The sequence below is a fragment of the Grampus griseus genome, assembly GCF_964374135.1.
Source record: "Grampus griseus genome assembly, chromosome: 8".
Classification (NCBI taxonomy): domain Eukaryota; kingdom Metazoa; phylum Chordata; class Mammalia; order Artiodactyla; family Delphinidae; genus Grampus; species Grampus griseus.
In genome coordinates, this window is record NC_139002.1 from 26,246,024 (window position 1) to 26,262,881 (window position 16,858).

A 16,858-nucleotide genomic window follows, 5' to 3' on the forward strand; every position below is an offset into this window, starting at 1 on the left:
CCATAGTGTTCATTGTAGCACTATTTACAATAGCCAGGTCATGGAAGCAGTGTAAGTGTTCATCGACAGGTGAATGGATAAAGAAGATGTGGCACATATATACAATGGAATATTACTTAGCCATACAAAGAAATGAAATTGAGTTATTTATAGTGAGGTGGATGGACCTAGAGTCTGTCATACAGAGTGAAGTACATCAGAAAGTGAAAAACAAATATCATATCCTAACTCATATATATGGAATCTAAAAAAAAAAAAAAAACGGTTCTGATGAACCTAGGGGCAGGACAGGGATAAAGATGTAGATGTAGAGAATGTACCTGAGGACATGGCGAGGGGGAAGGTTAAGCTGAGACGAAGTGAGAGAGTGGCATTGACATATATACACTACCAAATATAAAACAGATAGCTAGTGGGAAGCAGCCACATAGCACAGGGAGATCAGCTCATGCTTTGTGACCACCTAGAGGGGTGGGATAGGGAGGGTGGAAGGGAAACGCCAGACGGAGGGGATATGGGTATATATGTATACGTACAGCTGGTTCACTTCGTTATACAGCAGCAACTAACAGAACAATGTAAAGCAGTTATACTCCAATAAAGATGTTAAAAAATAAATAAAATGAAATAAAATTGTACACTCTCAAAAAAAAAATACAATTCAATAATAGGGAGACAAAAACCACAATTAAAAATGAACAAAAGGGCTTCCCTGGTGGCACGGGCTTCCCTGGTGGCGCAGTGGTTGAGAGTCTGCCTGCCAATGCAGGTGACACGGGTTTGTTCCCCGGTCTGGGAAGATCCCACATGCCACGGAGTGGCTAGGCCAGTAAGCCGCCGCTGCTGAGCCCATGCGTCCGGAGCCTGTGCTCCGCAACAGGAGAGGCCACAACAGTGAGAGGCCTGCGTACCACAAAAAAAAAAAAAAAAAAAAAAATTAACGAAATATTTGACTAGACATACAACCACAATAAAATATACCACTAGCTAATAAGCACAAGAAAAGATGCTTAACATCATTAATCATTGGGGAAATGTACATTAAACACCCATCACTCAGCACCCAATAGGATGCTTATGATCAAAAAGAGTGACAATATGAAGAGTTGGTGAGGATGTGAAGAAACTTAAACCCCCATACATTGCTGTTCAAATGTGAAATGGCACAGCCTCTTTGTTAAACAGTGTAGAAATTTCTTTAAAAAGTTAAACATATACTTATCATATGACATAGTAATTCCTCTCCTAGGAATTGTCCCAAGAGAATGTAAATGTATGGAAGAAAAACTCTTGCATGCATTGCAACAGTATTCATAATAGCCAAAATGTGAAAACAATCCAGTGTCTATCAACTAATAAATGGGTAAACAAAGTGTTGTATATCTATGCAATGGAATACTGTTCAGTACCAAAGAGGAACAAATTGTTCATACATGCTATGACATGAATAAACCTCAAAAACATTATGCCAGGGCTTCCCTGGTGGTGCAGTGGTTGAGAGTCCACCTGCTGATGCGGGGGATGCGGGTTCGTGCCCTGGTCCGGGAGGACCCCGTGTGCCGCGGAGTGGCTGGGCCCATGGGCCATGGCCGCTGAGCCTGCGCGTTCGGAGCCTGTGCTCCGCAGCGGGGGAGGCCGCAGCAGTGAGAGGCCTGCGTACCGAAAAAAAAACAAAAACATTATGCCAGACCAAAAAAAGACTACATATTTGTATGATATATTTATTAGAAATGATATCTTATAGAGATGAAAGTAGACCGGTGGTTGCCTGGGGTTGGGAGTTAGAGCAGGGATTGACTGCAAATGGGCACAGGATACTTTGGGGTGATAAAGTGTTCTAAAACTGAATTGTTGTGATAGTTGCACAATTATGTACATTTACTAAAAATAATTGCACTGTTTACTTATAAAAAATGTTAATATAAATAAAGAGAGCACCATTAAAAATTGGGAGGTAGACAACACACTCAAAATAGCTCTTCAGATTTTAATTTACTGAATCTGAAAGCTACCAGCTAAAAAAAATGATTCTAAGTTAAATATAAAAGGAACAATTAAAGAAAGATTCTGAACAAGTTTTAATGAAAGGGGCTAATTTCCCACTCATCAGAACCTACACTAGAACTAAATAATGTCTGATCTACAGTAGGGTCACTTTCTTTTGTAAGTTCAGAGTTGCAGTCTTTCCTGCTAACAAAAATAAAAACATGGCAAAATGTATACTTTACATGAGGATTACTGTAAGGAATATATTATTGACCATGTAATCATCTACCCTGTCCTTTATATATACAGAATACAGTAACTGTACAGTAACATAACACTTACTCTACAGTAATTTTAACATTACAGGCATTAAAAAAAATCAAGAAAGAAAGCCAGCATGAACCTCAGTAATATCTGCATCAGAATCTCAATTTGGAAGCAGTGAGATCAAGATGACAGAGTAAGAGGATGTGGAGTTCACCTCTCCCCACAAACACATCTAAAGTAAATATATATGTGGACCAATTCTCACTGAAAACTAACTGGAAACTAGAAGAAAGACTCCTGTTCAACCAAGACTGTAAGCAAGAAACATGTAATTGGGTAGGAAGGGAAGAATAGCAATTGGGTTGGGACCTGTACGCTTGAGAGGGGACTCAGAGGAAAAGGCAATTACTTGAACAAACACTCAGGTGAGTACCCTGGGGGGTGAGCAGGCAGAGCCACAGACTGGGCGTTCCAGTCCTGGGGCCTATGTGGAGAAGACACACCCCCTTGTATAGTTGGAGGTCCACTGCAACAAATAGAAGGGTAGGGAAAAGACTGGACTCAGCTCCTGAAAAGTGAACATATGCTGGCTAGCCCCAGAGGCAGGTCAGAGACAGGTCTGCTCTGGCAGCTGCTGGGGATCCTGCAACTGCCTCTCAGCATGCCCCAGCATGAGTCAAGTGAACACCCAGCCCCACTTACTCCATGCCATGCCATGGCACTGCATCTAAGGTGGGAAGGACCAGAGAAGACTTGACCATGGGACACAGAGGCAACCCAGTCCCAGGGGGAGCTCAGGTGGGGCAGAGGTGGTCATTTTGGCACTTACTCAAGCAGCACCTCAGAAGCAGCCCAGGTATCTGATGGCCTCCACTCAACCACAGCTAACCTTCCAGCACACACCAGGAATCTACCCAGGACCCCATCAGCCCAGGAGAGAAGCTTTACACAGGATGGGGGTGGTATAAGCAGAGGACAATGACCACCTGTGAGTGACAAAGGGGGCTTGCAGCTGAGGCTGCATCTCAGTAGAGCTGTAGACACCTACACATGCTGTGCATCAGACCTCTGCCCCCGGACCCTACTACTTCGGCTCCTCTGAGGCAAAAGTCCCTGGGCAGAGAGAGGGAAAAAATACACACTTAAAAGGAACAGAGCCAGCTCAAGGTCAACCCTCAGGGCTTCTGCTCCAGGAACTTGAGATCAGACCCCCACCTCTGACAGGGCAGTGATGGCCACTGAGCAGAGAAGAAGTCCCACCTCATGTCCAGTGCTGGCTCTAGCCCCTCTACCTGGATCCCCATCCACTGTCAAGGCGATAGTTACCAGCACACACTGAGGAAAGACGTAATTGTTGTCCATGTCAAGTCCAGCCCTCCCATCAAAGGCCTTGGGCACACATAGTCTGCATAGAGATGATTCCACATAAGAAAATCCCTAAATCCCTTCAAGACTGAAATAGGTAACTGTTTCAACTAAATTCATAGAAGTAGAGAAAGTTAACTAAAATGAAAAGGCAGAGGAACTACTCTCAATTGAAAGAGCAAGAGAAAACCATTGAAAAAATAAATAATGAAACAGAAATAAACAATTCACCAGATAAAAAATTCAAAACATTGGTAATAAAAATGTTAACTGTATTAAGGAGAAGAAATTTTCTAAACAAGGAACTAGGAAATATAAAAAGACCCAATCAGAAATGAATAATTCAATAGCTGAAATAAAAAACACACTACAAGAATGAGTAGCAGACTAATTGATACAGAAGAACACATAAGTGATCTGGAAAATAGAATAATAGAAATCACCCAATGAGAACAGCAGAGAGAAAAACTAATCCAAAAAAAAAAAAAATCAATTTAAGAGATCTTTAAAATAACATTAAGCATTCCAAAATTTGCATTACAGGTGTCCAGAAAAGGAAAAGAGGGAGAAGGGGATTGAAAATGTATTTGAAGAAATTATGGCTGAAAACTTCCCAAACCTAAAGAAGGAAACAGACATCCAGATACAGGAATCACAGAGAGTTCCAAACACGCTGAACCCAAAGAGATCTACACCAAGACATATCATAATTAAAATAGCAAAAGTTAAAGATAGAGAATTCCAAAGACAGCAAGAGAAAAACAAAGAATTATATACAATGAAACCCTCATAAGTCTATCAGCTAATTTCTCTGCATAAATTTTAAAGACCATAAGGTGTAGCAGGATATATTCAAAGTCCTGAAAGGGAAAAATCTGCAACCTGGGATACTCTACCCAGCAAGATTATCATTTAGAATTGGAGATATTGAAAAAAAAAAAAAAAAAACTTCATATAAAAGCAAAAACTAAAAGAATTCATCAATACTAAACTTACCCTAAAAAAAAGTTGAAGGGTATTCCCTAAATGGAAAAGAAAGAATCTATAGGAAAGGGATTTCCACTAGGAAAGACAAATATACTGTACAGATTGAAGATCAACCACTTAAATAAGCCAGTATTTAGATTAAAAGACAAAAAATTGTAAAAGCAACTATAACTACAATAAGCAGTTAAGGGATAAGCATGAAGGTGTAAAATGTGACATAAAAAACACAAAATTGGGGGAAGGGAATAAAAAAATGTAGATTTTTAAAAATGTGTTTGAGCTTAAATGACTACCAGTTTAAAACAAGTAAATATAATTATTGGTTAATATATGTGAACCTCATGATAACAACAAATTAAAAACCTACAATTACATATACCAAAATCAAAAAGAAACACAAGCATGTTGCTAAAAAAAAATCATCAAACAACAAGGGAAGAAACAAACAGAAGAAATGAACAAGGAAGAACTACAAAAACAACCAAAAAACAAGTAATAAAATAGCAATAATTACATACTATCAACAACTACTTTATGTATCAATGGTCTAAAACCTCCATTCAAAAGACACAGGGTGGCTGACTGGATTGAAAACGAGATTCTTCAATATACTGCCTACAATAGACACTTCAGGGTGAAAGACACACAGTGAACTGGAAGTGAAGGGATGGAAAAAGTTATTTCATGTAAATGGAAATGACAAGGAAGCAGGGATGGCAATACTCATATCAGACAAAATAGACTTAAAACAAGGGCTATAATAAAAGACAAAGAAGTGCATTATATAATGATAATGGGATTGATGCAAGAAGAGGATATTACACTCATTAACATATATGCACCCAATACAGGAACACCTAAATATAGAAAGCAAATACTAACAGTCATAAAAAGGAGAAATTGACAATAATACAATAAGAGTAGGGCACCTTAACACCCCCCTGACATCAATAGACAGATCATCTAGATGGAAAATCAATAAGGAAAAAGTGTTCTTAAATGACACACTAGGCCATTTGGACTCTATAACTATAGGACATTACATCCAAAAACAGCAGAATACACACTCTTTTCAAGTGAACATGGAATGTTCTCCAGGATAGATCACAGGCTAGGCCACAAAACCAGTCTCAACAAATTTAAGAATAGAAATTATATCAAGTAATTTTTTCTGACCATAAAGGTATGAAACTAGAAATCAACTACAGGAAGAAAAATGGGAAAAACACAAACATGTAGAGATTAAACAACATGTAACTAAAAAGCTACTAGGTCAATGAAGAAATCTAAGAGGAAGTAAAAAGATAGCTCAAGACAAAGGACAATGGAAACACAACACTTCAAAACCTATGGGACCAATTCAGGAAAAAGACAAGGATGCCCACTCTGACCACTTCTATTTAACACAGTATCAGAAGTCCTAGTGACACAATCAGACAAGGAAAATAAATAAAAGGAATGCAAATTAGAAGGTAAAAAATTAAAACTGTCCCTATTTGCATATGATATGATTCTTTACATAGAACACCCTTAAGACTCCATCTAAAAACTATTAGAACTAATAAACTCAGCAAAGTTACAGGATACAAGAGCAACATATCGAAATCTGTTGCATTATATACACTAACAATGAAAGATCAGAAAGAGAAAGTTAAAAAAAAAAATCCCACTTAAAATTGCAGCAAAAAGAATAAAATAGCTAGGAATAAACTTAACCAAGGAGCTGAACAACTTATAGTCTGAAAACTATTAAACATTAATGAAGGAAACTGAAGATGATACAAAGAAGTGGAACGATATCCCATGCTCTTGGATTAGAAGAATTAATATTGTTAAAATGGCCATACTACCCAAAGCAATCTACAGATTTAACATAATCCCTAACAAAATACCTATGATATTTTCACAGAATTAGAACAAATGATTCTAAAATTCATGTGGAACCAAAAAAGATCCCAAATTGCCAAGGCAATCTTTAGAAATAAAGAACAGACCTGGAGATATCACCCTCCCAGGCTTCAGATTATACTACAAAGCTACAGTAGTCAAAACAGCATACTACTAGCACAGAAACAGACACATAGATCAACTGAATAGAATAGAGAGCCCAGAAATAAACCCACACTATGACAGTCAATCAATCTATGACAAAGGAGGTAAGAATATACAATGGAGAAAAGACAGACTCTTCAACAAGTTGGTGTTGAAAAAACATGTAAAACAATGACTTTAGAACATTTCCTCATACCATATACAAAAATAAACTCCAAAAATGAATTAAAGACCTAAATGTGAGACTGGAAACCATAAAACTCCTAGAAGAAAACATAGGCAGAACACTGACATAAATCGAGCAGTATTTTTCTGTATCTGTTCCCTAAGACCAAAGAAATAAAAGCAAAAATAAACCAATGGGACCTAATAAAACTTAAAATTTTTTGTACAGCAAAGGAAACCATCAACAAAATGAAAATACGACCTACAGAATTAGAGGAAATATTTGCAAATTATACGACCATCAAGGCGTTAATATCTAAAATATATAGACAGCTCATACATCTCAGTATCTAAAAAACAAGCAGCCCAATGAAAAACTGGGCAGAAAACCTGAAAAGACATTTTTTCTGAGAAGACATACAGATGGCCAATGGAACATGAACAGATGCTCAATGTCACTACTTATTAGAGAAATGCAAATCAAAACGACAGCAAGATATCACCTCACACCTATCAGAATGGCTATCATCAAAAAGTCTACAAATAACAAATTTTGGAGAGGATGTGGAGAAAAGGGAACCATTGTAAACCATTGATGGTAATGTAAATTGGTGCAACCACTATGGAAAACAGTCTGGAGGTTGCTCAAAAAACTAAAAGTAGAATTATCATATGATCCACAATTCCACTCCTAAGTATATAAAAATGAAAACACTAATTTGAACAGATACATGCACCCCAATGTTCATAGCAGCACAATTTACAATAGCTAAGGTATGGAAGCAGCTCAAGTGCCCATGAATAGAAGAATGGATAAAGAAGATATATACAGTGGAATATTACTCAGCCATTTAAAAATAAAATAAAATTCTGTCATTTGCAGCAATGTGGATGGACCTAGAGAATATTATGCTTAGTGAAATAAGTCAGACAAAGAAAGACAAATACTACATAACTCTTATATGTGGAGTCTAAAAAATACTACAAACAAATGTATATGCAAATGAAAATAGACTCACACAGAAGGAAAAGAAACTAGTGGTTACCAAATGGGAGAGGGAAAGAGGAGTGGCAAATTGGGGGTACGGGATTAAGAGATACAAACTACTATGTATAAAATAGATAAGCACCAAGGATATATTTTATAGCACAGGGAATTATAGCCATTACCTTGTAATAACTTTTAATGGCGTATAATCGTAAAAATACTGAATCACTATGCTGTACACCTAAAACCAATATAATACTGTAAATCAACTATACTTCAATTTAAAAAAATCTAAATTTGTCTAACCCACTTTAAAAGGTAGTTTATGGTCAGGGAGAAATTCTAGAGAAAATAAACATTAAAAATTAAAATTAAATATCTCATTTATAATTATAAGAGCAAAGAAAACTCCAGATAATTTTGATCGAAGTTATTGTACATCTATGTTCTATAGTGCTCATTTATAGAAAAAGTCCTAGTGTCATTTTGTCCATCACTAAAATATTGTTCAGTGTTTGAAATTCTCTAATAGAATATTATGATCTGAACAGAGAAGGAATGCTCACATTTTCCCAAATTAAATTAATTTTAAGTTGAAGTCAAATAATGTATTCTTAACAACTGGATGAAATTTGTCTCTCAACAGCGTCATCATGGATTGGTAAGATTAATAAATATATTTTAAACTTTTCAATCACCATGTCAGAAAAATAATGGGCACATGTCTAGAAAAGATAAAGGAGCATTTTGGAAACTGATTTGACCACAGAAAATCAGAGGTTAATTCTTCCTTTAGTCTTTTAAAATTATCTCCTGATATTTGTTTTGCAGCTTCTAATTAATAAGGCAAAATGTGATGATATTTCTGGGGATCGAAAAAGAAATGTGTTGTTGTTATTATGCTTTTCCTAAGTTCTAACCTTGAGAACAAAAGTGAAGATGAATAGCATGCCATTGCTGTATCATAGGGATGATGTATTTCAAATGCTGGACTCCTTCCACAATGTTCTTTGAAACATTGCTACTAAGGAAAAAAAAATGTTAAAGGAACTCATTTATTGATCCTCAAATCCATTGCTGTTTCAGGTTTTGCCTAAGCTAACCAGTGCATTTTATTTTGGAAGCCACTGACACAACAAAGTGCTGTAACAAGTGAACATAAAATATATTAATAGACACAGGTAATAAAAACTTGATTCCAAACTTTAGTGAATTTGAAAAAGAGACTAGGGGTTTTAAAACAATGATAGCCTATAAATAAAAAAGCAGATTCAAACAAAGCTCCTACAGGATTTGTGACAAATGGTCTTCTAGTCATTATTAAGAAGACAAACCCAAGTCGTATTTTGTGAAGATGTTAGGTAGAGTTGATATTTCTCTAAAATTATTCAACCTACTGATTTCCGGTACTAACTTCCATAAGGCAAGAAGAGAGGATAGGAGGAATGTGACAAGGGGAAAGGAACAATAATAATAATAATAGTGGTAGAAGTAACAATAATGAACATTTATTCAACAAAGATATAATAAGAATTTTACATGGATTGTGTCATTTAATCTTCACAAATAACTTTCCGAGGTAGGCAGCCTAATTTGTTAGAGAATTATTCTAACTTAGTACTGATAAAAGGATGAGCTTTTCATGGTTGAAAACTCAGATTCCCCTTTGCCTCTCTTTGAAAATGCATCAGATGCCTCTCAGTGATATTTTTGCTTCTGGTAACAAACACTTATGTCTTTATAACTCATTACTGCAGAATCAAGATGTAAATTCTTTGAAACTAGGATGATGGCTACCTCACCAAATTGCTTACAAGAGTGTTCTACCTCTAGTTATATAGTTAACACTACTGACAACACAAAATGACAAAGATCATGGTTTAGCAAAAGCATTACAGTTCACTCTGCAAATGATTTACCATCATTCAGCTGTATGATTAGCTCTTGTTTTTGTTGTTTTTCTTTTTGATGGCAGGGGTGGTAGTCCATTGGTATTAAGTGCAGAGCTAAAATAGTTAAATTAAAATGAAAGCCTTCACTGTAGACTAAAGAATAAATATCTTACATTATTGAAAATTAGAACTTTCTTATCAAAGCCCAATACAAAATTAGAAACTTCAGATAACATGGAGTTATTAATAAGACCAGCAATTATGGGAAAAATAATGAATATCAAGGTCAAATTTATCAACAGGATCATAATTTTTAACCCTGATTTTCTTCTTTCCATGTTTTAGGAAACTATAAATTTGGAATTTGGAACATAACAATTCATAAATATTACTCATCTGGTTAAGATTCCATGCCATAACTTTACTTTATTGATTATAATTTTATTTGGGCTAAACTGTAGCCTCCCAAATGTCCCATTCTGGCAAACCCAGGTGAATAAGCAGAAATGCACAGAGAATGAGAGGATTTCCATCCTTATTCTAACTAAAAATCCTGCCTATTGCTTTATTTTTAAACTGCCACTAACATGTTTAAATTATAATTGCATCTTCTCAATGAGCACAGTTCCTTATTATTGGAACTGGCAGGGGGCCTTGACATCTGAGTCATCATTTCACTGTGTCTATTTCTTACTGTGGTATACAAATTAAATAGACATACAAGATGAAATATAGGGGGGAAAATCTGAAGCAGTAACTTTAAATTGAATTAATTGTTGTCAAATCTACAAAACATATAAAGCAATCAACATTGGTAATAATATATTCTACTTCAGGCACATTTTCAATAATACTAACTTCAATTCTAAGGCCAAAAATGCTTCAAACACTTCTAGCCAAATATTGTACTTCTATAAATCAAAACCAATAGCTTTAATATTCCCTAAATTTAAAAGAATAATTCCAGTGTCTTCTCTCAAGAAGTGAACATGTTCTAAAGAAATGTCTCTTTTTCAATACTAAAATTTAATTAGAAGACAAGTCTTGAGATAGTCACTTGATACATTATTCTGCATATTAAGAAAGTAATAGGATGTAAACCAGATGTTCCTAGATTATGAAATTTAAAACATAACATATTCAAAATGTAGCTAGCTTTTTATCTATATTTATGCAATATTTAAGAATAAGGCAAGCGATCCCCACAATGTTGAAATCAGTCTTACTATTTCTCTCATAGTTTGAGTTCAAACAGTGGAAATAGTCATGGGTTTACAGTATCCAGTTTTTAGTGAGTCTTATCATTTTTGTAATTACTATGGGTAGTATTAATAAATGTTTTCTTTTTATATGATGAAATAAATTAATGAAAGAGGCAGACACTATGCAAAATGGCTGGGAATAAGGCCAAATCTTTTTACATATATCCAGGGACAAGTAATTTTCTAAATGACACTCTAGGTTATCTTGCCTAAATAATGACAAGTACTGCCATCATGTAATTTACTAAAATAATTATGTAAATCTCCTAGTTCCCATCACCCATATCAAGTCCATAGCCACTTACCTTGTCTTTATTCTCAGTGCCAGAAGCCTCAGGCTTGGTCCTAATCACAAATGGCGTGGACAGTCGCAGCAGAACCCTTTCGAAGGTGGCATTAACCTTTGGAGAAACAATCTCGAAGCAGTCCTCAAACCTGAGCACTTTGTGAGTGTCACATCGCAGCTGCTTCCTTAGGCCTTCCCCCAGCTGAAGGACTGTCATGTGGGGGTCAAACATCAAATGGAAAGGGAAGGCTCTGCAGAAGGTGTTGATGCTAATTCTGAGGTCCGCAGGAACTTGGGAGGTTCCCTGTGGAAGGTTCTTCGTGATACTAGTATTTTCACATTGTTTGATAAGGAAAGTAAGACCACTACAATTGCCTGGGTTTGAACCATCAGAGCACAGTTTCTCATTTGCAACCTGGTCCACTTCTACATCCAGCTGATAGATTTTCTTTCCTGCAGCCTTAATCATTCCAAGCATTGCAAACCCCACAATGTGGTGAGGGTGGAAGTAGTGGAGCATAAGATTACCTTCAGGGAGCTCTTTGCATAGGAATGATGGTGACTCCAGAGTGGCCTGTTTTCCAAAAGAAGTTCTAATGTGTTCCAACAAAGCATCAAAGCCATTAAAAAAGTCCTGCAACGTGCCACCTACAGCTCGAAGGACTCTCTCATTCTCATCAAAGCATATATTAAAGAACTCCTCACCAAATCTTTCTTGAATTTCCTCAAACTTCAAACCTAGAGGTAAATGGAAGCAAATGTTAATAAAGTATAATAAAAATAATTGAATTCACAGCTTTTTTAATGCTTACCAGAAGAGGCAGCTAGTGAGAGAAGCAAGAGAGGTATTTCCCTTGGGTACACAAATTTCCCAAATAGGTTAAGTCATTCATTTTGAGTTAAAGAAAGTAAATTTCCGTTCATTTTCTGGACGCTTCTAAGATGTTAATGAGCATCAACTTTTTTGTTGTTGTTTTAAAATAGACTTTATTAGTGCAATTTTAGATTCATAGCAAAACTGAGCAGAATATAAAGATATTTTCCATGTACCCCCTGCCCCCCACACACATAACCCCCTCCCCTGGCAACTATTGATATTGTGCACTACAGTGGTACATTTGTTACAATCAATGAACCTACACTGACATAACATTATCACCCAAAGTTCATAGTTTACATTAGGGTTCATTCTTCGTGTTGTATATACTTGAGTTTTGACAAATGTATAGTAACATGTGCCCACCATTATAGTATCATACAGAATAGTTTTGCTGCCCTAAAAATCCTCTGTGTGCCACCTATTCATTCCTCCCTCCCCTCAAACCCTGCAGCATGAAGTTTTTAAATGCTGCTAATCTAGCTGTTCTCTTTTCTTTTCAATACTATACTCCATTTGCTGTAATTATCATGAATAATATATTTTCCTTAACAATTTCCCTCATCGTTAAAGAATTTTAAGAGGCTATTATAAAGTTGTTTATTATGTCCATTCAATATTACTATTTTACTTATCACAATTCACTTGTTAAGTAGGAAATATAACCAGAGAGGGAATCTATGGTACATGAGCAGAGAAAGGCATCAGGTTATCTTGCATAAACAGAAGTGCTTAAATTAGTAATCTCTGAGAAAATCATGCAGGTCAGCTAGACCCCAGGAAGTGAGAGACAAAACAAGGAATTAAAACTGTGGAATGATTTGCATTCACTCTTTCACTCACAAAAATGAGAGCAGACAAAAGTAGAGTAGGAATCTGACCAGACAGAGTTAAAAGTCTTTAAGTTTTCTCGGTTCATACTTATTCCAAGATGCTATGGCAAAAGGAAATCTACCTTATAATAATGGTTATAATAATAAATAAATAAATAAATAAACAGACACACACAGACACACACACACACACACAATGCATTATATAGTAATTAGAAGCAGAATCACACATAATCTAGTTAGATCCACCCTTGAGGAAGAGTACAGCACAGATAAAAAGAGTTGAGTCTGTATCCTAAAGAAAGCTTCTATGTAGAGTCACCCTAGTGCTTCTCTGACTTTGGCTGAAATCAGTACATGTAGTTTACATATTCATATTTTATTTCATTATCTATCTCATCTTATAAGGAGGTCCTGAAAATCAGACAGGAAAAGACAGGTCACTTTGTTAGTGTCCTGTTAGAATGCAAAGTAGTCTGGGCTGTCTATGGCTTAGTTTGCTGCTCCTACTTTATTATTCCCTATGAGTTCTCCCCATCCAGAAGTGAGGGGATAAAACAGAGTCAATAATATTGTTTTAAAATAGAGTCCAAACACATCAAATATTTTTTGAGAACTTACCATAGAGTCTAAATATTGTGGAAGCCAAGTTAAGAAGTTAGTTTGACAAAGAAGTTCTTAAAATCCATGTGAAATGAGAAGTAGAAAATTTAAGTGAAAATCAGTCCCGTTATTAAGAAGCATTTCACATTAATTTTAGTTTCATAGATCTGATGTTCAAGAGAAGCTGAGAAAGTCACCTACTAGGATAAAAACATCACTACTCATCTCACATTGTAATGTTACAAGATTGAACTTCAACATATGTTGCATTCACTAACAATAATGCCAGCAGAATTGATTATAATAGCAGTTTTCTAACTAGTTCCCTGGTGTGAAAGAGAGAAAACAAGATAGATGATACCCACTGCAATTTGGCTCCAACTGCTCCATTAAAACTGCTTTTGTAATTATTTACACCAATATATCCTGTTTTGTCATATTACTTAACTTTTTTTTTTCCTTTAGTTTTATAGTGTTCATCAACTCTTCCTCCTAAATTGCTCTTCTCTCTTGGATTATAAACCATTCTCTCCTGGTTTAATTACTAGCTGTCTGAAAAGCCCTTCACTAAAACGTCTTTCTATACAAAATCCTTACATCACCATCACTATACTGTAACTAAAAATTTCTAATACATACAAATTAAACTTATGTCCCTTCAATGGCAGTATTATTTGCTGCTATTAATTTTTAATTATGAAATTCTTATTAAAAACTAAGTTCAGAATAAATAAAAATTCCTATAATCTGACTATATTTGCTGAACAACAAAATTCCACGTGCCACTGAAAATATTCCATGGATTGCTTCTACACTTTGCAGAGTTGTGTCTTAAAGGACTTAGGGTCTTTATGCACAGACGAGAAAAAGAGAATTTCTAACTTGCATTTTTCATAACATTAAAAATGTCCTCGCAGTTATTAAGAACACAGATATAATACAGTAAGCTTATGTCCTATTTCCAAATGTCATAATCCCAAAGAATCATACAGAAAATAACAAGTAAGTAAATTCACCAGAGGCAACAAAATTAAAACTACTTGTGAGTACAGCAGTCTATCAATCCTTGTTGCTTTAAAAAGCACTTCTGTACCTAAGATACAATGGTTATTAAGTCTCAAATGATAATGCTAAAGCCTACCAGGGTGCTAAAGTGACTTGTATCAATAAAGAAAAACTAAATTATTTTTAATATTATATGCAAATACCATACATGGCAATTCTATATACACCACAGTATTCAATTAACTAATAAATATTTTTGGTCTCACAATTGTTAAACTGTGCAAGCTGAGAAAATAAAAAAAATTCTTAGAGCTTGAAAAATTAGAACTAGGGAATGATCACTTCAACTTCTGCAAATATGCTATGAATCAATACCCAAGACTTGCACTTTAAACATCTCAAAATTTAGAAAGCACAGAGAAAGTAGTTTAGCTCAGTCTCACTCCCAAGATTCCACTTATAATTGATGCAAACACCCTACTTCCAGTAAATCACCTGAAACATAGAAACAATGCTCATCTGCTCTTATCACAAGAAGCTTGACATTTGGGTATATAAAAATACATTTCTTAAAGAGGCAAAACTTACAATAAAACTGCTTTCATTAGCAGGTAAATTAAAGGAATTTTAAATTACTATTAATTCATCCCTTCAAAAAAATGAATAGCTTAAATTCTGACATCCTTTAACTGAAAATGAAATAGTGAACGAATCTTTTGTCCCTTATCCAACTTCACACTGTGCACCTCTTGAGGGCATATATGTCTGCATACCTATCACTAGCATAATGCTCAGCACATGGAGACTAAGTATTCATTCATAGAAACTAAACATTCATCTAGAATCAATTTTAAAGCTACAGTTGTGTCACATCAAAAGCTACCAAGACAACTTTTCCCTCATGGGCCCCCACAGATAATTAAATTACAGATGATTGGGCTATAACAGAGGCATACAGGAGCTATGACAGTATGGGAAAAAGAATGTCTGACTTTCTCCTCAGGGAGATAAAGTTTGAAAGATAATATTAAGAAAAAGTAGGTGTTCAAAAAGCCAACAAGGAAGGAAGGAGCACTCTAACAGATGGACAGTAATGAAATATGAATGAAGCAGGGAGGTGAAAGAGCGCAGCAGAATCAGGGAAGAGCAAGTAGTAAGTGTATAATGGCTGTGGAGCAGGGGTGGTGGGATGAGCTGCTAATTAATCAGCAATGCAGAAGTTGGACTTAAGTGTGACAAGACCAGAGTCAAAGATAGCAGTCAAAGAGATGCTGCAGTGTCTCTATAAGGTTATATTGATTGAATTAGGTAGTGCCAGTAAGAATGGAGATATTAGTACCAAGCAGTGTGCCAAACATTTTTGTATATTACTTTAACATTTAAAAAATTCCTATCAAGTGGATATTTTTAATTGCACCCATTTTAAAGGTGAGGAATGTTAAGAAATTTGCCCATGTTTACCCAATTGTAGGTAGCAGAGCCAGGTCTCAAAGTGAAGTCTAATACTAGATCTTGTGTAATAAATATTGTGTGATAATGTGCACTGTATTAAATGAGTAAAACATCTGCGTGGGGGAAAAATGCATGTCTTGCCCATTGAAATATCATCAATGCCTAACATTCTGCCTGACATTTATGGGCGCTCAATAAATAATAGCTGGATGTCAGGTGAATTAATGCATCACTGAAGTTTATAGAAAGGAGCTACAAGGAGCAGTCAATGGCTATCAAATGCCACAGAGAGGTCAAGGAAGAAAACTTTAAATTGGATTGGTCAGAACTTCGGGGACCTTTGACAGAGCAATTTCAGTGGGGAGGTGGAGGCAAAAGACTGAGTATAATGGGTTGAGGAGGGTGGGACAAATGAAGAAACAGAATATTAGTTTTCAGCTGTATCAATAATATTATTGGAAGGCTAAAATTACTTATTTTATAAAATTGTTTTTAAAAAAATCTGGCCTCCATGCTTGGAAAGGGAAATGTTGCCTTCATTGAGAACTGAGTGAATAGAGAAAGGTATGACACGAAAGATATAGCATTGAATGGGGTCCTGGATCCTCTGGGGGAAGATTTATTAATAAAAGAGGGAAATTTGTGTCTTTCTAGGTCCAGAGACCATCCTTATCACCCAGCAAATGTATCAGTCTCCACTAACATGGGAAAATACCAAAGCGGAAGGTATTTCTTCAAGTTGCTTAAACTTCAACCAAGGAGCTGAATACCTACCAGCTTATCACTTCTGTGAATTGTGGACCTCCATAATTACTTTTTGATTAATTACTTAGGTTTC

At 35.7% G+C, this 16,858-nt stretch overlaps 1 protein-coding gene across 1 annotated transcript in view; it reads right to left on the reverse strand.

Moving 5' to 3' along the window:
• Positions 1-16,858, reverse strand: part of GUCY1A2 (guanylate cyclase 1 soluble subunit alpha 2) — a gene marked incomplete at both ends in the record, with an annotated part of 429,067 nt that overhangs the window by 336,895 nt on the left and 75,314 nt on the right. Inside the window, one exon of the mRNA XM_082659927.1 lies at positions 11,270-11,988. Within this exon, the coding sequence (XP_082516053.1) occupies positions 11,270-11,988 (719 nt within the window). The remainder of the gene's footprint in view (positions 1-11,269; positions 11,989-16,858) is intronic.